Source organism: Henckelia pumila, chromosome 4, assembly GCF_033568475.1.
Source record: "Henckelia pumila isolate YLH828 chromosome 4, ASM3356847v2, whole genome shotgun sequence".
Taxonomy (NCBI): domain Eukaryota; kingdom Viridiplantae; phylum Streptophyta; class Magnoliopsida; order Lamiales; family Gesneriaceae; genus Henckelia; species Henckelia pumila.
Genome location: NC_133123.1, coordinates 123,374,419 through 123,396,737, shown reverse-complemented (window position 1 = coordinate 123,396,737; position 22,319 = coordinate 123,374,419). Strand labels below are relative to the sequence as shown.

The 22,319-nt window shown below is 30.7% G+C and overlaps 3 protein-coding genes across 4 annotated transcripts; 2 read left to right on the top strand and 1 right to left on the bottom strand.

Moving 5' to 3' along the window:
- The first annotated feature begins 4,315 nt into the window (after positions 1 to 4,315).
- LOC140867125 (uncharacterized protein At3g49055) lies at positions 4,316 to 6,531 on the top strand. The gene is made up of 5 exons (XM_073272201.1): positions 4,316 to 5,238; positions 5,330 to 5,406; positions 5,695 to 5,806; positions 5,954 to 6,070; positions 6,159 to 6,531. Exons 1-5 carry the CDS (start codon positions 4,420 to 4,422, stop codon positions 6,486 to 6,488), a joined length of 1,455 nt encoding a protein of 484 aa, XP_073128302.1. The 5' UTR covers positions 4,316 to 4,419; the 3' UTR covers positions 6,489 to 6,531.
- An 8,702-nt stretch (positions 6,532 to 15,233) lies between these two features.
- LOC140866443 (gibberellin 20-oxidase-like protein) lies at positions 15,234 to 16,775 on the top strand. Its single transcript, XM_073271427.1, has 2 exons — positions 15,234 to 15,879; positions 16,009 to 16,775. Exons 1-2 carry the CDS (start codon positions 15,539 to 15,541, stop codon positions 16,604 to 16,606), a joined length of 939 nt encoding a protein of 312 aa, XP_073127528.1. The 5' UTR covers positions 15,234 to 15,538; the 3' UTR covers positions 16,607 to 16,775.
- Positions 16,776 to 17,511: 736 nt separating this feature from the next.
- Positions 17,512 to 21,317, bottom strand: LOC140863558 (uncharacterized). 2 transcript variants are annotated; one of them, XM_073267071.1, is made up of 6 exons: positions 21,273 to 21,317; positions 19,740 to 20,395; positions 18,995 to 19,053; positions 18,774 to 18,902; positions 18,339 to 18,474; positions 17,512 to 17,947 (listed from the first exon to the last, which is right to left on the bottom strand). In XM_073267071.1, exons 2-6 carry the CDS (start codon positions 20,196 to 20,198, stop codon positions 17,612 to 17,614), a joined length of 1,119 nt encoding a protein of 372 aa, XP_073123172.1. In that variant the 5' UTR covers positions 20,199 to 20,395; positions 21,273 to 21,317; the 3' UTR covers positions 17,512 to 17,611. The 2 variants fall into 2 exon arrangements, with proteins under 2 accessions (XP_073123172.1, XP_073123171.1); XM_073267070.1 differs by lacking the exon at positions 21,273 to 21,317 and having other exon boundaries at positions 19,740 to 21,266.
- Between the last annotated feature and the right edge of the window lie 1,002 nt (positions 21,318 to 22,319).

The window sequence follows — 22,319 nt, the reverse complement described above, 5'->3', positions numbered from 1 at the left end:
CGATCGGTTTTGACCAGTTCTGAGCGGTTGAACCGTTAAAATGGTTTTTAGGGGTATTTCGGACCGGACCAGTGACCGGTTCCCGGTCGAACCAGTCGAACCGGCCGGTCCGGTCCGGTTTTTAAAACACTGATTGGAAGCCAAATATTCTTTCAAGTGAAAAACGTCCACGACAGCCACAAACTAAATATGGATTAGATGTCGAGTAATGATAATTATGAGAGAAGAAAATATTGTAAATTATATATAGGGGTGAAATATATTCAATTAATGTTATAATTATGAGAGTTCAATAAAAATCATTAATCATTCAATTCATTTTAATTTAAATAAAAAAACTAAAAATAGTTGTCCTAAATTTGGTCTTCATTGATAATTGTTTTTACTATTAAAATATCATTTCTTCTAAATCTGTTTTATGGTTATTGTTATTACTATTTAAATATAATATTATTTATTAATTTTAGCATTTAATAATTTTAAAAATTATTGTATATATAATTCATATTTTAATTAATTACTAATATAAATGATCTAACATTTCATTCACACAATCAAAAAAATATTGTCGTATATTGAGTAATATTAGGTTTATATAATTATTAAGTTTGTAAAATTAAAAAATATTTTTACTGATTTCAATTTTCACCCTATTGAAATTTTTCGGTTACATATGTTGGCCTTCATTTAAATTTCAATTAATAAATAATTAATTTCAAATTTTAATGATTAATCAAATCAATATAGTATATGAAAGTCATAAAGACATAAACCACATATATTAATTTTCTATTATGCCTCAACAAATATCTTTTTTTTACATTTATATCTCAAACTATTTTTCAATCCGTTACAAAATAGTATAGAATAAAAATGACGCAAGTATTTCACAATTTGAAAATTTTGTCATTTCATTCACAATTTGAACATTTTGCTTTTGGTAGAAAATTACATTTTACATTGTTCATGAATTCAAAAATATTTATTTTAACCAATAAAAAGTGAGTAATATCAAGTTTATATAATTATTATGTTTGTATAATTATTATTTAACATTTTGTTCTTCATATTTATCTATACAAATATATCAAGGTCTCAAAAAAAATTTTAATTTAATTTTATTTTTAAATTACTATCGGAAGTTTTAACTTTTTGTTTTTATCTTAGAAAATATTTTCATTTCATTCACAATTTGAACACTTTGCTTTTGGTAGAAAATTACATTTTACATTGTTCATGAATTCAAAAATATTTATTTTAACCAATAAAAAGTAAGTAATATCAGGTTTATATAATTATTAAGTTTGTATAATTATTATTTAAAATTTTGTCTTCATGTCTATCTATACAAAAATATCAAGGTCTCAAAAAATATTTTTTAATTTAATTTTTTTAAAATTAATATCGGAATTTTTAAATTTTTGTTTTTATCTTAGAAAATTTTGTCATTTCATTCACAATTTGAACATTTTGATTTTGGTAGAAAATTACATTTTACATTGCTCGTGAATTCAAAAATATTTATTTTATAGATAGATACAAAATTATTTCCTTTTATTTTAGTTATTTAATTAATTAATTAAAAGAAAACAAATCCCACCCATTTTGTTTTTCTATTTTCAAAACTGATTTCGTTACAAAAATATTTCCTTTTATTTTATTTATTTAATCAATTAATTAAATAAAAAAAATCTCACGAAACACTTTTAGATATGTATTCATTTATTCTAATCAACACACTATTACTCACTAATGAATGCATTTAGTTAATGTGTAATAATTAACAAGTCATGTATTTTGTATTTATTTATATAAAATTTTATACATTTACTTTTATGTCCTAGTTAATAATTGACTTTTGCATTTATATCCTTATTTGTATTCACTTTTACGTAAAATTATGTAGAATAAAAGGACAAAGTTGTAAATTCACATGTTTTTCAAATTACTATGAGAATTTTTAATTTTTTGTTTTTCTCTTTTCAAAACTGATTTCTTTACAAAATTATTTCCTTTTATTTTAGTTATTTAATTAATTAATTAAAAGAAAACAAATCCCACCCATTTTGTTTTTCTTTTTTCAAAACTGATTTCATTACAAAAATATTTCCTTTTATTTTATTTATTTAATCAATTAATTAAATGAAAAAAATCCCACGAAAAACATGAAATTATGGAAAATTATTTTAGGCTCATTATATTGTAACATATTTTTGATTCATTTATTCTAATCAACACACTATTACTCACTAATGAGTGCATTTAGTTAATGTGTAATAATTAACAAATCATGTATTTTGTATTTATTTATATAAAATTTTATACATTTAATTTTATTTATATGTTTATATAAAATTTTATACATTTAATTTTATGTCCTATTTAATAATTGACTTTTACATTTATATCCTTATTTATATTCACTTTTACATAAAATTGTGTAGAATAAAAGGGCAAAGTTGTAAATTTACAATTGTAAAATTTTGCCCTTTTATTCACACTTTTAGATAGGTAATAGATAGATATGTCCTAGTTAATAATTGACTTTTACATTTATATCCTTATTTGTATTAACTTTTACATAAAATTGTGTAGAATAAAAGGGCAAAGTTGTAAATTCACAATTGTAAAACTTTTCCCTTTTATTCACACTTTTAGATTCACACTTTTAGATAGGTAATAGTAGAATAAAAGGGCAAAGTTGTAAATTCACAATTGTAAAACTTTGCCCTTTTATTCACACTTTTAGATAGGTAATAGATAATAGATTTAGATATGTAATAGTAGAATAAAAGGGCAAATTTGTAAATTCACAATTGTAAAACTTTGCCCTTTTATTCACACTTTTAGATAGGTAAGAGATATGTCCTAGTTAATAATTGACTTTTACATTTATATCCTTATTTGTATTCACTTTTACATAAAAATGTGTAGAATAAAAGGGCAAAGTTGTAAATTCACAATTGTAAAACTTTGCCCTTTTATTCACACTTTTAGATAGGTAATAGATTATTCACACTTTTAGATAGGTAATAGATATGTCCTAGTTAATAATTAACTTTTACATTTATATCCTTATTTGTATTTACTTTTACATAAAATTGTGTAGAATAAAATGGCAAAGTTGTAAATTCATAATTGTAAAACTTTGCCCTTTTATTCACACTTTTAGATTCACACTTTTAGATAGGTAATAGTAGAATAAAAGGGCAAAGTTGTAAATTCACAATTGTAAAACTTTGCCCTTTTATTCACACTTTTAGATAGGTAATAGATAATAGATTTAGATAGGTAATAGTAGAATAAAAGGGCAAATTTGTAAATTCATAATTGTAAAACTTTGTCCTTTTATTCACACTTTTAGATAGGTAATAGATATGTCCAAGTTAATAATTGACTTTTACATTTATATCCTTATTTGTATTCACTTTTACATAAAAATGTGTAGAATAAAAGGGCAAAGTTGTAAATTCACAATTGTAAAACTTTGTCCTTTTATTCACACTTTTAGATAGGTAATAGATTATTCACACTTTTAGATAGGTAATGGATATGTCCTAGTTAATAATTGACTTTTACATTTATATCTTTATTTGTATTTACTTTTACATAAAATTGTGTAGAATAAAAGGGCAAAGTTGTAAATTTACAATTGTAAAACTTTGCCCTTTTATTCACACTTTTAGATAGGTAATAGATATTCACACTTTTAGATAGGTAATGGATATGTCCTAGTTAATAATTGACTTTTACATTTATATTTTATTTGTATTTACTTTTACATAAAATTGTGTAGAATGAAAGGGCAAAGTTGTAAATTCACAATTGTAAAACTTTGCCCTTTTATTCACACTTTTAGATAGGTAAGTAATAGAGTAATAGATTAAGTGTATTATTAATGACATTCTTTTAAACTATAATAGAAAAAGACATAAATAACCTTGTGTACAATAAATAACTAAAAGGTCAAAATAATATGCTCACATTTCAAACTCACATATTTATAATATAGATAGATAGATAGATAGATAGATTAAACCAATTACAAAACATTTATTGAACAAAAAAAACTGTACAAATAAACAAGGTTACACTAACGTACTCGTCAATGTATTGTCTCTGATGCAATGATATGATATAAACCTCTCCCCGGAGAGAATTCGATTCCATGTTAAAAGCAAAAACCTCCATGCATATAAACATATATACGTACGTATATATTTCTTGAGTGCGCCAAACCTGATTTTAGCTAGATATATAAATTAATTCCAACTGATTTAATTACTTACCTGAATTTCTTCACTCCTCTCCTCTTGACTAGTAGTTGCTGATTTTTCTCTCATCTCTCTCAAACTCTTCACAAAACTGTATACATATTTATGCACTACAAAAATCTTCTAAACGTTTGTAAAAGAAATCATGGAATCCATTGAATCATCGACAGAAAATCATGCATTTAAAGAACTTGAAAGCCTTCGTTTATCATGTCGAAATCTTGGAACCAGATTCAAAGAGAAGGAAATGGTGTTCACTCATGTACATAAACAAAATCAAGAATATTCCATCCAAGAAAATAAAGACGTTTTGCAAGAAACCGCGAAAGAGAGAGGGTGCGGGGACGAAATTTTCAAGGCCAAGAAGCTTCTTAGAGAAAGGGAGGAAGAGTTTGTGAGGGAGAATGGACAGCTGAAGAGAGAAAATGGGGAGAAAATCGGGTTTCTCACGAAGAATCTCGAGGTCATAAAGTTGGCGAAAGATGGCCTGATGAGTATAATCTCGAGTTTAGAAGAGGGCAGGCTTGAAAATTTTGGCGAAGAACATGAAGAAAATGAACAAGATCTTGATTGGGATGAGTTATTGGTGGAATCAAATCTTGTTTTGAGGCTCATCAATATGATCTCTTTGAAGCTCAATGATTATAAGGATTCAAATATAAAGGAGAGGAGGGAATTAGAGATCAGATTGGTTAATTCGGAGGAAGAAAACAAAGATATCAACAGCCTGCTTAGAATTGCATTGATGGAGAAAGAGGAACTAGAGAAGAATTTAGGTAAGCTAAAGGGAGAAAATGAGCAAAAAAGAATGGCAATTTTGCAGATTGCGGAAAAGGGTTTGCAAAAAGTTGGATTCGGATTTATAATGGGAAGTGGATCCAATGATCAGACATCGAATGATTCGGATACAAATTCCGGGACTAAATCAGATGACAGTGAACGGGCAGAGGAAGTTGTTAATCTGGTAAAAGGGTCCATAGTAAACTCAAGAAATGAGATATTCATTGTTGTTTTTAATGCTTTAAGACATGAGATTTCTGTTATCATACATGCAGGCTTCAGCTATGGAGAAAATCATGAAGAATTTGAGACAGGAAATTGCTGACTTGAGGAGTTCTTTACAAGAATCAAGGTGTTCTTGGTTGGATTATAGTGCATGTGAGCCGAGCTGATCGTGCGGTTACGAGAAGCTCGACCTAGGCTCTAAATACTTCAGTAGATAACTGAGTCCAATCCAACTGTATACACAGACTTTATGAACTACTTTAGTCCTCTACGGATTTTCGAAAATTTCGAGCTCAAGATTAAGTTACTCCATATGCTGCAAAATTCTGATCAACTTATTCTTTGGAAGGGTGTAGGTACAACAAAGAATTTGATCAAAGCCAAGAATGGTGACAATGTGCTTTTTGATTGATAGGTTAGAAACAGAGCAAGTACGGAGAATTACATTCAACCAACATGAAAAATTAGCCGGAAAAAGGCGAAAGATCGAGGAATTAGAAGAGACAGAGGCAAAACTAATCCAAAATGTAAGTTGCTGAGAACTAAGAAGATGCATATATCCTCTGTGTACCATTTGTTGTTGCAAATTATTGTGTACGGTTTAAAATATTTGAACACCGTTACTGTAGAGTGTAGAGGCAGACACGTCATTTCCTTTTTGTCATATTTTCAAGGTTGAAGCATTACTCGTAGAAATCAAAGAAACTGAAGAAGATGCCAGAAGATGGAGGGATGCTTGTGAATTGGAAGCAGAAGCTGGGAAAAACGCGGTTATGGAGCGTGACAAACTGGTATAAAAACATGAAAAATACAACATAAAACGGCTTTGAATGCCAATTCTTGATGCACTCATAGTTGCTAAATCTCCTCTCCTGACAGATCAGCATTTTGAAACAAGGACTCGAAAAAAATAGTGCAGCTTTGGACGTATCAAACGGTAAGCTAAAGCTGAAAAACGAGCTCGTAAGCGCTGCAGATGCAGCACGTGAAGCAGCCGAAAGATCCCTTCAACTGGCCGATAGTCGAGCTGCAGGATTACGCGAAAGGATCGAGGAGTTAACGAAGCAATTGGAAGATTGTGAAAAGAGAAGTAAGCGTAGAATAAGGTATATTTGTTGGCCTTTCCCTCTGAATCCTGCTAATAGTCCCGCAGGTGGGATTAGGAATGTGAAGCAGATGGTACCTGAAATGCTGGCATTGGATAACTAGTATATAAATTCTACTCACATTCACATCAAACACAGTATTATGATTATCAAACTACATAGATTGCCAATATTTTAATCAATTTTTTGCGCTCACATTATTCATCGACATCTTTCGATCATCTCATACCGCGTACCGAATACTACTTTATTATATTGAGTGGATTATTTTTGTAATTCGTAAATTTTTTAAATGAATCGTACCATAATTCAAATGGCAAAGATAATTTCCACAGAGATTCTTACAATCCCTTTGAAAGTTTGATGGAACGACGTGTAACTATCAAAAGATCATACCCAAAGGATTGAAAGCTATATCACATGCTGAAATTTTTTAAAAATTAGTATCATATTTTTAGGAAGTTCTATGAACAAGTTTAAATTGTAAAAGAACTTTTTTAAATTAAAAATCATTATAATATAATTTAAATAGACTAGATTCCCGATTTTCAATATATAATTAGAGGTAGATTAAAAAATATATATTTATAATTATTAGAAAATGTGTACGTGCGTTGCACGTGGGGAATATACGATAGATTAATTAAAATAAAACAAAACTAAAACAAAACTCGAGTAAGACAGTCTCACGAGTCAAGTTTGTGAGATTGATCTTTTACCATGTTTTATTAAAGTAATTTATAAATGTAAATCACAATAAAACATTGGTTGAAAGAAATGATTGCAAATTAAAAAATTAGAAACTCTAAAAAGATCATATCAAAACGATATTTTATTGTGTTTTATTTATGTAATTTATAAATAAAAATCACAATAAAATGTTGGTTGCAAAACATTTTAATTTAAACACATAAGTTAAAATAGACGTGAGATTCTCATGCCTAAGTGCAACGTAGTCTCTTGAGTTTTGTCTATATTTGAGTGCTCTAACCATATTAGCGAGGGCTAGCAAGAAACATTGTGTTACTAAGGTCGTAATGAAACTGCGCTCAGTTGCGAGGCTCTCGACTTTTACGGACTAACGACAGATGAAAGATAGTCCCTAATACTTAATAGTTATTGGGAGTGTCTATTGGATTAATAGAAACTTTAGATTAAAAAAAATAGTGATATGATGTTCACTTATATTTAGGTTGGGATTTTATAGACTTTGTGCTACTAAACAATTTTTTAGAGATGCGTAAGTATTAACTGAGATATCCAGCTTGGTATGTATTTTTATACGTTGCAATATTATTTGTGATATGATGCATATTATCTTGTAATATATATGTATGTCACGTTGAGCCTGATATTCCTTGAGATAGTTAATTGAGTAGGTCGCTCAACTCTTGTTTCTTGTAACTGTGACAAGATGTTTGATCCCTGTGCTTACCAGAGTAGTCATAATAATTCATGCATTGCATGTAAACATATGCATTAATAGATTATATATGTACGTGACGATTTCACTCACGTTCCTGTTTCTATAACGAATATCACATTCGATGAGATAAATCACAAGTTATCTATCTAGGGGAAAACAATAAAAAAATTAACATAAAAATAAAAAATTTGACCAATACATGTAAATTAAAAATTTTAAACAACAAAAATTATATCACATTAATTTTTTGACCATATTTTATTTAAGTAGTTTTTAAATACAAACCGAAAAAATTTAGATAGGAATAAAAAATTTAGATATAGGAAATCAAACCATATGATGTAGTTGATATTTTTATTTAGATATATAATTTAAACATATAATTTTTTGTTAATGACCATAAGTAGAATAAGACTAATAACAAATTAGAAGCTCTGAAAAAATGAATATAACTTTTATTAAACATATAATTTGTGGTTAATTTTTGAAAGTAGAATAAAGAAATTTTTTAATTATAAGTTATAAGTTGCACATTCAGAGGTTTCTGAGCCATATTTAAGTGTTTCTATTCATATTATCGAGAACCCGCAAGGACCAAGGTGCTACAGGGGTCATCGCAAAATTGTTCTCAAGTTACGGCATTTTCGACTTATGCAGACTAACGCGGATGAAGTTATAATCTCGAATCCCTTTCTTAATTGGGACTTTGGGAGTAGATGTTGGATAAGCATACACTTTGTTTTAGGCTAGGACTATAGACCATGTGTTCCTAAACCAGTTGTTTAGATGTGCATAAGTACTGACTCAGATATCAAGTTGAATGTGCATATTATTTTTTTGCATTATTTTTTGCATTATTAATAGTCAAGATATATATTTTTCCTGTCATGTTACATATGAACATTTGAGTATCATGTTGAACCTGAACCCTTGAGATATTCAGTTGAGTAAGGTCGCTCAACTCTTATTTCTTATAACCATGTGATACCTACTGAGTACATAGAGCAGCGTATGCAAACTTACCATGACACTTTTAGTCCAAGATCATATTTAGTATGTGTATTGGATTTTCGGAGCAGCGCACTCATACTGGAGAGGAGATGCCTATAATCTAAGCATGAGTTTCAATGTTTGATATCTGCTTACCAGAGTAGTCATGCTTCATGTATTGCATGTAAACATGTATACTAATAGATTACATGCATGAAGATTTCACTCAGATCCCTGTTTCTATCACAAACATCAAATTAGACGATACAATTTGCAAATTGTTCAGGAGGTGGATCACTGTTCATTCGATTGCCAAGGCCTAGGAGCAGATGTTACCGATTGTTCTAGTTTAAATCTATTTCTGTTATTTTGTGATAATTCGATTGAGTTATAATTAATTCTTAAGTTTTCAGTTATCTTTCGTTATTTATATGTTAATATTTTAATAAAGTTAGTTACATGCATTGATCCAGGTAGGATGACAAGTAAATTAAGAAATAAAAAAAATAAAAAAAATTATATACAATAAAAATTATATCACATTAATTTTTTTTGACCATATGTTTTAAATACAAACCGTAAAAATTTAGACAAAAAAAAAATTAGATATAGAAAACCAAGCCACATGATGTAGTAGATATTTTAATTTAGATATATAATTTAAATAAAATTTTTGGTTAATGATCATAAGTAGAATAAGGCTAATTAATAGAAAATTAGAGGCTTTGAAAAAAGAAATATAACTTTTTTAAATATATAATTTGTGGTTAATTTTCGAAAGTAGAATAAAGAGATTAGCGAACTATAAGATCTAAAATATAATTCAGGGGTTGTCAAGTCATTCAGTCTATATTTAAGTGTTTCTATTCATATTATCAAGAGCCAGCAAGGACCAAGATCCTACCGAGGTCATAGAGAAATTGTTCTCAAATTGCGGCATTTTCGAGTTATGCAGACTAACGACTGATGAAGTTATAGTCTCGAATCCCTTTCTTAATTTGAACTTTGACGGTAGCTATTGGATAAGCACACACTTATCTTTAGGCTAGGTCTTTAGACCCTATGTTCATAAATCAGTTGTTTAGATGTGCATAAGTACTGAATGAGATATCAAGCTTAGTTTGCATATTTTTTTTGTTGCATTGTTAATAGTCATATGATGCATGCTTACTATGTCATGTTATATATGAATGTGTGTATCATGTTGAGCCCTGATAACATTTAAGATATTCAGTTGAGTAGGGTCTCTCCACCCTTGTTTCTGATAACCATGCGACAACCACTGGGTAGATAGAGCAACGTGTGCAATCTTACCCGTGACAGTTTTAGTCCAAGATCATAGTTGCTATGTGTAGCACCAATTGGATTTTTGGAGCAGCGTGCTCATATTGGGGATGCTTATAATCTAAGCATGAACTCCAATGTTTAATCTTTGCTTACGAGAGTAGTAATATTTTATGCATTGCATGTAAACATGTGTGCTAATAGATTACGTACATAAGTATTTCACTCACGACCATGTTTCTATCACGAACATCACATTCGACGAGACAACTTGCAAGTTGTACAGGAAATGGATCAATGTTCATTCGATTACCAAGGCGTAGGAGCATAGGTGACCGATAGTTTTAGTTTAAATCTATTTTTGTATTTTGTTGTAAATTGATTGAGTTATATAACTGATTCTTATATTTCAGTTATCTTCCGCTATTTATATATTAATATTTTAATTAAGTTGATTACATGCTTATGAAGTGATTAGTTGTGGATCCGGGTCGGTAACAAGTAAATTTAAAAATTTAAAAATTTTAAACAACAAAAAGTATATCACATTATTTTTTTGACCATATTTTATTTACTTAGTTTTATATACAAACCGTAAAATTTTTTATAGAAATAAAAAAATAGATATAAAAAACCAAGACGCATGATGTAGTTGATATTTTTATTTAAATATATGGGAGGTCTTACCAGAGGTAGTAATTTCTCCGTTTTTCGATGATCCGACGCGCTAAGGGAATTCATGTTCTCAGTATTCACAACTACCAGTAGATTTAAAAATAATGTTTGATAACAAAACCAAACAAATAATGCACAACAATTAATGAAAAAAACAATTAATAAGAAAAACAATTAATAAGGGTACCAAAGTAAATTCACAATGAAAGTGTATTTTGTTGTAAATTGATTGAGTTATATAACTGATTCTTACATTTCAGTTATCTTCCGCTATTTATATATTAATATTTTAGTTAAGTTAATTACATGCTTATGAAGTGATTAGTTGTGTATCCGGATCGGTAACAAGTAAATTTAAAAATTTTAAACAACAAAAAGTACATCACATTATTTTTTTGACCATATTTTATTTACTTAGTTTTATATACAAACCGTAAAACTTTTGATAGAAAAAAAATAGATATAAAAAACCAAGCCGCATGATGTAGTTGATATTTTTATTTAAATATATAACTTAAACATATAATTTATGATCAATGTCAATAAGTATAATAAGGCCAATAGAAAATTAGAAGCTCGGAAAAAAAAGTAATATAACTTTTATTAAACATATTATTTGTGGTTAATTTTCGAAAGTAGAATAAATAGTTTAGCGAATTATAAGATCTAAAAATGCATATTTAGAAGTTTTTAAGTCATTCAATCTATATTTAAGTGTTTCTATTCATATTATCAAGAACCAGTAAGGACCAATGTGCTAACGAGGTCATAGCAAAATTGTTCTCAAGTTGCGGTATGTTCTAAAATTAAAAAATTAAAAAAACTTAAACAACAAAAAGTATACGCATTAATCTTTTGACCAGATTTTATTTAATTGACTTTTAAATACAAATCGTAAATTTTTTTTAAAAATAAAATTAGATATAAGAAACCAAATTACATGATGTAGTTGATATTTTTATTCAGGTATATAGTTTTAAACATATACTTTTTTTGTTAATGACAATAATGAGAAAATAACAAACAAACAATACACAATAATGAATGAAAAAAAAAACAATTAATAATTAAAAAAATTAAAAATGGTACCAAAGTAAAAATTATTGGTAGAAAAAAATTATTTGAGAACATAATTTTTAGCTTTATTTTTAAAATAATCAATGAATTTAAAAATAATGTATGATAACAAAACCAAACAAATAATCACAACAATTAATGAAAAAAAATTAATAAGAAAAACAATTAATAAGGGTAACAAAGTAAATTCACAATGAAAGCTACATATTTATAATAGAATAGATTATTGGTAGAAAAAAATTATTTAAAAACATAATTTTTAGCTTTATTTTTAAAATAATCAATGAATTTAAAAATAATGTATGATAACAAAACCAAACAAATAATCACAACAATTAATGAAAAAAAATTAATAAGAAAAGCAATTAATAAGGGTAACAAAGTAAATTCACAATGAAAGCTACATATTTATAATAGAATAGATAGGTACTGATATAAATCATAGTATATCAAGAAAAAATTGCAATTATCATCCCATATATGTTATACACCCCAGTATTTTTTTTAAAAAATTATGCACATGTTTACAGTTTACCCATTTGCAGGGGTTTTACGTACACCCTGTTTTTTTAAATAGGATTAAAATATTACTAATTTCCTCTAAAAATTTATGTACTTTTTTAGGTTTTCACGATATGCTAAAAGCTATTTGCAGGGGTTTTACGTACACCCATAATCTTAGTTATGTGGGTCTCTGTGAAACAAAAATTAATGTGCTTATGGCCGAGATTGAAAATACCTCAATTTTTCATGTTAAAAGATTGGCTAGTGAAATAGCTCACTCTTTATCTAAATTTACTGTTTTCCTCTCCTACACCTTTTTTTTTTGGGTGGTTGGAGATTTTTCTAGTTGAATGCTTAAACTTGTAATTTCGGATCTCTCAAACATGAAATAAAATTACAAGTTTTCTTTTTCAAAAAAAAAAAGAAAGCTATTTTCCCCAATTCAAAAAAACAAAAAATTATTTTCTCAATATCTAAATTAACTGAGAAATTCAAAGGACTCGGTTGAAATTGTTTTCTCTAGAATTAATAGTAACGGGCCATAATGGGCCTAAGTCTAGTCGACAAGGCCCATATCCGTGCAGTAGATTTGCAGCCTGCAGGTTTATTTCTTCTCTTTGAATCTCTGAAGTCTGAACCAAATGCTAATTTAGCTGTGGAGTTGTTCTTCAAATCAAAAGAATTTTTTTTAGATAAAAAGTATAATATTTTAAATAAATTTTTTGGGTTTTTCAAGGAAATGGAAGCGAACGAGGGAAGTGACAAAATCAGCAGTGGCGTGAGGAAGATAATGTCGCCGTGTGATGTGGAAGCCCTCAAGAAATGTTTGGAAGAAAATAAAGGAGATCAGAAGAAATGCCAATCACACATCGAAGCTTTCAAAAATTCATGCTCTGTTAAAAAGCCCAATCCATCTTCAGATTCCCCTTAAAATTTCCCACTTTTGAAGTCTAATCGTGAGTTTTAGCTTCCCTTTTTTCCTGTAAAGTGGGTCGAAGTTTATTGGTGATCCATTTTAATTTGGAATGTATTAAAGTTTTGTCAAGATTAATGATAGAAATATTTTTTTTTGAGCTGTAAAGATTGCATCTTTTTGGTTTTAGATGATGGATTGAGTTTGTTTGCGTTCTGTGGTGCTTGTTGTTTCTTTTTTCCTACTGCATTTCTTTCTGTTTGGACCATATAGTTTCTTTATGAACAAGCAATTTCTAATGGCTAATTTTCATTGCATACATTAGATATTGCAAGAAATCTACAAAAAAATTAGTTGTTGGAATGGAAACTACTGCAAAAGTAAATGCAGTTTGGTGATAGACTCTATCTAGTTATATGCTGGATTGAATGTTGATCAGAAGCTTATCCCTTGGAGGAATAGACAACGTGAAATAAGGTTCGGTTATGGTGTGCTTGGATAAAGAGATTTAAAATCACCGATTTCAAATCCATTGGATGAATATCAAATCATCTCATTTGTTCGTTTATGTAGATACAACGGTAGTTGAGATGCATTTGAAACACACCAATTTCAAATCCGTTCTTCAGTTTGCACTTCACATAAAATCAATCCCACCAAATCACTCTCCAAGTGAAATCAATCTGCTGCAAGAAATTAGAAGTACCCTTCAAACCTCCATGCTCCAAGAATCATTATTCCGTATTTTTACACCATGGTTGCTAAAGTTTTGGCTATTGGAGGAAATAGCATAGCTTAGTTAGTAGCAAGCATATCATGGCTTAATAATAAAGCAACCTTTTTTAAATGAGGAGTTGGTTGCACATGTTTAGCGATGAATTGACCTCCAACAAGTTGAGATAAAGGGCAATAGAATTGCTCTTGAGGAATAATTATAATGGATTTCTTGATTTGAGCTGTACACATGAAAGAAACCGCTACTGGAATTTGAAACAACAATAATATAGAATCGAACGTCTTTTGTGCTACCTAAAATTATAGCTGATGCTAATGATGCAACTCAAATCATTCCGAAACTATATAACAACCCTATCGACATATCTTGCCCTTTGTCCCATCCAAGTGCAATTACTTTATTGGAGAAATTGCATATATCACCCTTGTGAAATCCCGGGCTAGCTAATAATCTCCTGTGAAAATTTTTTAAGCTAATAACCCCATGTGATTCTAGATTTGTAGCATACACATTCCTTCTGCCTAAAAAATGACGAAAATGCCCTCGACTTTTATGAACTATTTAATTTATCATTTATTTTATGTAGGGGTATTTTCGTCATTTTTTAGCTGAAAAGGGTGTAATGCTACAAATCTAGAATCTAAGGGGATTATTAGCTTAAAAAATTTTCACAGGGGGTTATTAGCTAACACGGAATTTCACAAGGATGATATATGCAATTTCCCCTATTTTATTAAATAATTCCACTACCAACACGGATTAAAATATTATAGTCGATGGTAACAATATAAAATTGGATAAGTTAAGTGTACGCTTCAATTGCTTTGCCAATAGGGACATCCCAACTAGGACATTTACTTATGAATATTAAAAACTAACTTGATTCTCCAATGTCTCTGTAGAGGCTAAATAGAACAAAATTAACTTCAGCCCCATAATTTTATTTCTCACAAAAATCTGGCAAGCCTTAATTACATTAACATTGGACAGAAGCTGTCCCACCCAGCCCCAACAAGTTGAAAATTAGTTACCTCAGAGAAGTGCCTAAGTTACATTCTCTAATACATCAACTTGCAGATAAGAAATTTATTCCAAAGTCAAAACTTTGAGGTGAAGAGCCTCTGCTCAAAGGCCTATGTATATCAAATCAACAATCATGGCTCCATCATTCCTGCCAACTCATAAATACTTGTTTTCCTCAATGCCATTGGAAGATAAATATTCAATTTTAAAGCCAATTGCAATGTCAAACTTCTAGATGATCTAAATTTCTCTTATATTGACTCAATATGCATGAAAATTATGCCTTGTGCATGTTTTCCTTTTAGGCCATAGTTTGGTAAGAAAAGTTGGTGCGTATAGAATTTGATATTGTAATACCTTTTGCATCCTTTAATCAATTTTTTTTGTCTTTGAAAGAATTTGCATCTGTCAATGAATATTGAATTATGGTGCTCTGAGATTTAAATATTGAACGACAGTAGTTGATATAACTTCTATTTAAAGCTACTCGTGAAAGCCCACACAAGGGAACAAAATTTCTTGATAATGTCTATACAACTCCCTGTTTTTGATATTTCACAGCCCTTGAGTTCTACTTCGCTTTCTGCCCTTTCTCTAGCATGTAAAGAATGGGGTTTTTTTCACATAACAAACCATGGAGTATCCAAAGAGTTGTGCACGAAACTGCGTCTTTTGTCGAGCCAGATTTTTAATCTCCCCTCGGAGGCGAAACAGAAAGCAGGTCCTTTATCTGATATAAGAACATATACTCCCCATTTCATAGCCTCCCCTTTCTTCGAGAGTCTACGAGTATCGGGACCGAACTTCTTTGCCTCTGCACAGATTTCTTCAGAAGCTCTCCTAAACCAGCCAGGCCCCGAATTCTGGTAAAGTATTATGCCGGAAAATACATATTTGATATGGATAAAGATTGTTACCTCATTACTTTAGCTTACCTTCTTGAATAGTTTCCCATTTTGTTATGCTTATCTATTATTCTTTCTGTCATTTACTAGTGAGATACTTACAGAATATGGAAGTAGAATGACCTATTTATCAAAAACAATTCTTGAAATGGTTATCCAGTCTCTAGGGAATGATCTTGAGACGAAATTCCTATCCGAATTCAAGAATTGCCATGGTTACTTTAGAATCAATAATTATTCTCCACCCAAGTGTATGGAAGAACAAGAAACCGAAGGGCTTGGAATGCACACTGATATGAGCTGTATGACCATAGTTTATCAAGATGACCATGGTGGACTCCAAGTGAGGTCTAAAGAAGGGAAATGGATGGACATAGATCCACACGACGACACGCTCGTGGTGAACATCGGTGACTTGATGGAGGCCTGGAGCAACGGAAAATTCAGATCGTCTGAGCATAGAGTTATCTTGAAACAAAACGTGGATCGATTCTCCACTGCTTTCTTTTGGTGCTTTGAAGATGAGAAAACGATCATCGCTCCCGATGAAATCGTGGGAGAAGGGAACTTGAGGCTCTACAAGCCTTTTGTTTGTACAGATTATTTGAGATTCAGAGAGAATAATGAGAAAGGGAAGTTTGAGAAAGTTGGCTTTACTGTCAAACATTTTGCAGGGATTGAGGAGTAAAATTTCCTATAATCCATTTTGTATCTCCTCCATTCATTTTATCAGTGTGTTCCACCAATATATTTGTTGATTTGTGATTATGTTTCCTTCTAGTAAAAGGTGTTACTTGGCAGCATCTTTCCACCTTATTAAATTTGCAAAGAGATGATGTGATTGTGCTCAAGAATGTCCAATAATTGATCTTTTGATCACAAGAAATCCTGTATTTTCTAGTGGAACACTTGATCAAATGGAAGAAAACAAACTATAAAATAACTCAATGCTATTTAGAGCAGAAACTTCAAATTTTACATTGGATCTATCTTCAATATACAAAATCTCTAGTGAGTTTTTTAATTAGTAGTTGACTTGTATAGTTGCAAGTTGCAAGTTGAGTCTCATGGAAAAGTTTCTTCAGTTGCAACCACATCATTCGACCCAAAAATAATGAGGTCAATTACATGAAGTTCCACGTTTTACTAAAATATAGACCTCATCTTGTTTAGATTATCATCATTACCTATCTTTACAAGTGAAATATATGGATCATAATTCAAATATAAAAGTCGATTTCGTGGACGTTCAAATCCTGAAGCATGAATGCTGATTGTGATTTGAATCTAGTATTTAGGTAAATAAATAAGAAATTTTCTGTACACTTTTATCTCAATATTTTTGTATAATCTAAAATTATTTTTAGGTTCATGTTCACAATACACCATCAAACCCTGCACTTCAATTAAGATATTTTTGGTAAAGGTTAAAAAGTTGCTGTTAAAATCACTTAACAAAGACTCAGACCTCAATAAAATTTCAGTTTACACAACGAACTTTTGACTTCTCTCTCATTTCTTTGAAATCTAAGTTCAATCTAAAAGCATGCTTGGTGTTCTAGGATGCTTAATTATGGTAATTTGAAACTGAAATTCGAAACCAGATATCTAGTTTTTGCTGATACCCAAGTACATGCTACAAAACCTCAAAACAGAAGAATGATGCTGAAATTCAGCTGGAAACTGGCCTATATTACAACTTTTCGGTAACGAGTGTTTTTTTCAGTACTATGTGACCAGAATCATCCTTCTCAAATAGGCGTTCGATCAATTCATCCCAGTTTTCTCTACCTCTGCTTCTTGTTGATGATCCTCGAGAGGAATCACCGAGCAATTTATGGGACTCTTCATCAGATGTTTGATCAAAGGTTCCATATGGAGAAGGTGAAAAAGCATGTGGAACGGACAATGAAATAGCCCTTCGTAAAGCAGCATTGTACTCCTCGCTGTGGTCTTTCTCTAACGTCTCCTGACGCTCCATCCTTTGTTTTGCTGGAATCTCAAGTGTCTGATCTTTCTCTAGCATCAACTGTATTTCAGACAGGACACGTATTAAAAAGTAATATGTTAATTAAGACTGGAGAAGGACATCTGACGGGCGGAGGGGAGATTTAGTGCATCAAGAAGGAACATGGCCTGTGATTCTCAAAACTTCAAGCAAAATTGGAAAAGATTTCAACTGTTTGCGAGGTAGGCGATCGTGCCTGCTCACCCCAGCTGAATCATGTTATGCTGGAGTAAACTAAAGTTTAACTTCGAAATCTGTGCGGATTTGTGTTACAAAACCAAGAATCTTTAATATTTTCTCTAGTTATATTTATATTATCATGACTATGACATATATATATATATATATTTTACTGATAGGAAAAGGTTCCTAAGCCGAAAAAAGTTATTCTAATGACGCAGAAAAAACATACTTCAAGAGCCATTGCGGCTTCTCTCTCTATCCAGAGAATGGCATGGTCAGAAGTGGCATTGCAAGAAAGAACTATATGCTCGAATCTTCCATCCACCGGCACTGCTGTCTTCACAACCGGAGGAAATCTTCCGCATCTTCATTCAAGAATGATTTATGTAAGTGAGGTACAATAAATTAACAATTGAACACAATTATCTATCAATTCATAAGAATTGTCTTCTTGATTTCAGGACCCCCTGCCTTAGTTCTGGATTAGATAAATCGATGAAAACTTTGATATAATGTCACGGCTGCACATCAAAATTCCACAAGCATGAATGCAGGGTGTTGCAATTCCACATTACTTATAAGGGAAATTATAGAATTAATGATATGTTTTCTAGCTTTATCACTTAATAGAGAAATCGTTTATGCTTGCTTCTCCTTCATATACCTGAATGGTTTTCGCTCAACAATGTGATAAAGGCGACCAGGTGCATATAGCCTTCTTGGATCTTTGAGCTTCTTCTCTTCTGGTATGCATGTATCAGCCATGCACCTTAAGCATAATATGCACGGCAAACTATAAAAGAAGCGTGTGTTCAAAAAATTAGTTCTCGTGCCACAGTAAAGCAGGTAAAGATTGAATTACAATCTTATAATCCTTATTATTACCAGAAAAGTGACTTAAAGATGTCTTCCAAGGGGGTAGCAGTTCGGGGTAAGAAATCATCCTGAGCAAGTAAGCGATGAGTTAAAAAATCAGTTAACTTATTCATGAACATCAAGAAGCAAGCCAGTCTTACCACAATGTTGTGAGATGAAGAATGACAAAAATAATTCAGCAATTTGATCTTTTTTCATCAACTTGTGATTTATTAAAAGCTGCCTTCTATTTTGAATTATAGATAATGTCTCCAGGGAAAAAAAAATTGATCTGTTCAAATATAATTCAATAAAGCATGAAAATTACCTAGCTTGTTCAATTTACAACTTGTTCATCAAAGATAACACCACCATGCTCACTTTTTAACCACCATATGAACTCTTCATTCTCATGTGTTAGACTTTATTATTTTATATAACAAAACATGAATGATTTGGTCATCCATTCACTGAAATTTATCAGATATAGGGAGACATTAACTGATGTGAACTTGTATTTGAAGTTGTTTTAAGTTTCCAGTCCAATCCATGTTATGTGCATACAGAAAGCAAAACTTTTGAGAAAATCCTTCTGGCAGGAGAGAAAAATAACAATAGTTCCTCTAGAAGGGAATTGAGAAACGGATTGGAAACAGTAAATACAATAATTCGCTAGCTACGAGATGCTAAAGCATATATAATCAGAACATGTAAAAATATGTGACAAAACAGATGCTACAAGTACTTGAAATCATTCCAAATAATACAGAATTACCTGAAGAACAACAGAATTGATAACATCAGCATATCTCACAGCCAAATTAAGAGACATACATCTGGCCGGTGCAATGGCAAAGCACCTGATTCTCTTCCTGTCGATATTGTGCAGTCTATCACGATTCTGCACCACGACTAGGGTCAATAGAGCCGCCACACCTGATCCTAGAGAGTGCCCCGTGAAAGTCAAAGTATAATTCGGATATTTTTCGACCAGCTCCTTCAAAATATCACATTCTGCATTCAAAACCCACCCTGCAGCGTTCAAAAGCCCATTATGGACATAACCCCCATCAAATTTCCTTCTCCCGAGCTTATTATCCAACAAAACTGCATAGTCACTCTCCTTGGCAAGATTAAGGCCTCTTATGGCAAGAACTATATCGGTATGCTCATGATCCAGATAAACTAAGTACGGGGGTGCTTTCCCTTGAGTGTCCTCATAATTCTTTTTCATAACTAAGCAATCGGGATCAATTCCATACCCTCGAGGAGGCTCCCAGATAGGTTGTCTAAGATCATCCTCATACACAGCTAATATGTATCGGCAGAGCCTCGGGACGGGTTCAAACTCTTCGAGTGTGGCCGTGCCCCATGTCTCGCTATCATGGCCTGCAGTGTGTAGGCACCGCTTCCATGCCCATCGAGCACATGCTAGACAATATACACACTCAAGAATGGGCAGACCACAGATAATTGACATAGCCTCCTAATGTCTAAGGATGATCTATCATGACAAGCGAACATGTATTTCTAACTAACTGGAAGCGTCATGAGATCATAAAGAATCCAAATAGATTTTCATTTGAACGGTCAAAAATGCCACGAGCAAAATCGGTGTAACAACAAGTTCTATGAAGGTGAAAGTGAAATAGGAACACGGAATTGGAAACTAGGGGATTGAATTTTCTTGGAAGTGGCAAAACTGAAGTAAATACTTCAAATTTTCACCACTTCAAGATCAAATACGTGAATACAACAAACACCACCACCAAAAGAACAGATGAATCACATTCACAGTGAACAAACTGAAACTCGGGAAACAAATACGAACGCAACAACAAAGCAAGATTAAAAATCTAAGCTTATATATTTAAAGATTACGGGGGCAGAATCAATACAAAAAATCTGATCAAAATGCAGCAGAGCTTAGTAATTAACAACAAAACAATGACCAGTGATTGGACTTTCGCTACCAATGTTGTCAATGAATATAAAAGGGGAAAGCCAAATATCCTCCCAACAACAATCTTTAATATATAAAACAAAAGGAACCCAGCAGCCAAAATTTAGAATTGACCCAAGAAAATAAGGAATCGAAACATCAAACTCGTTTAAAAACAAGGGTTCACTAGTTTCTTGAATTTTCAGAAAGCCCACTTAGTTGGAGGGAAGAACCAAGCAAAAAAGGGCTCAGATGAAAACAAATCTACTAAATAACTATAAATATTAATGGGATTTAATCTTTGGTGAGTTTGTGGAAGGTAGATGAAATTCGTAGATCAGATGATTTCTGGAGAGGAGTAGTTACCTGCCAGTCAACCGACGATCCAACCAACAATTGGCATTATTAAATTATTATTGATTTGACACCTATGTTTTTTTGGTTTTATTTTATACCGGCTACTTCTCGGAAAGTGCATATAAATTATTATGTTTTTGAAAGATTTGTTTTTATCAAAATATTCAAAGTTTAATAATTAATATAAAGGGGAAATGTACGAATTGGAAAATTTGTGAAATGAGAGTAAATATTAATAAATATGCTACTAGAAATAATATAAAAAAAAATTATATGAGATCTATCAGACAAGTAAATACATTTGAAATAATTTGACATATTAAAATTTTTCATTATTTTAAATATTTAAGAAGTAAAAATAAAATATAATATTCTTTAATATTCTTTTTGACAAGCATGATCAAACATGTAGCGTGATCAGCTGCGTGGCAACAAAGAAGAAGAGTATTTGGCTCAAACGGGAATTAAATGATCTACCCATTTTATTTACAGCATTAAGCTCGAATAATGCGAGTTTCGTTAACTTCACTAGACCCCTCTTTCCAAAAAAAATAAATAAAATAAAATAAACTTCTCTAGACCCTAAAATTATAATATTTTTATGTACCATTTAAACTTTGGTTAGCTCCAGATAACTTAAATTAAAAACATTTTTCTACATTTAATCACCAGAGGTCATCATAAATATAAAGTAGCAATAGATTATTTATTCATTTTTTTTATTTTATCTCAAATTTTAATAAATTGAAATAAAAAAATTTAAATCCCAATATTTTATATGAAAATATCAATAATGTGTATATATATGCACTAAAACTTAGGATATATATAAATAAATACTATTAAATTTAAGATCAAAATAACTTTTTTGATATTATATATACATTGTTTGTAACAAAATATTGCAACGATTTTTTGAGAAATATTAAAATTTAAGTTTTCATGAATAAAAATTTTAGTTTGTTAGACATATAATTTGTATTTGAGATTAGAAGTGAGAACAATTACCGAATTTTCGATATATCAAGATTAATGTCGTACCGAAAAAATATTGAA

Bases quoted from the DNA above. Each gene is read 5' to 3' on its own strand.
- LOC140867125 (XM_073272201.1), top strand. From the start codon at position 4,420: ATGGAATCCATTGAATCATCGACAGAAAATCATGCATTTAAAGAACTT. The intron at 5,407-5,694 runs GTGTTCTTGGTT...TTTGATTGATAG, and splicing joins AGTTCTTTACAAGAATCAAG to GTTAGAAACAGAGCAAGTAC. The intron at 6,071-6,158 runs GTATAAAAACAT...CTCTCCTGACAG, and splicing joins TTATGGAGCGTGACAAACTG to ATCAGCATTTTGAAACAAGG.
- LOC140866443 (XM_073271427.1), top strand. From the start codon at position 15,539: ATGTCTATACAACTCCCTGTTTTTGATATTTCACAGCCCTTGAGTTCT. The intron at 15,880-16,008 runs GTAAAGTATTAT...GTCATTTACTAG, and splicing joins CAGCCAGGCCCCGAATTCTG to TGAGATACTTACAGAATATG.
- LOC140863558 (XM_073267070.1), bottom strand. From the start codon at position 20,444: ATGTCAATTATCTGTGGTCTGCCCATTCTTGAGTGTGTATATTGTCTA. The intron at 19,054-19,739 runs GTAATTCTGTAT...TTACTTGCTCAG, and splicing joins TCAATTCTGTTGTTCTTCAG to GATGATTTCTTACCCCGAAC. The intron at 18,903-18,994 runs GTAATAATAAGG...CTTCTTTTATAG, and splicing joins ATCTTTAAGTCACTTTTCTG to TTTGCCGTGCATATTATGCT.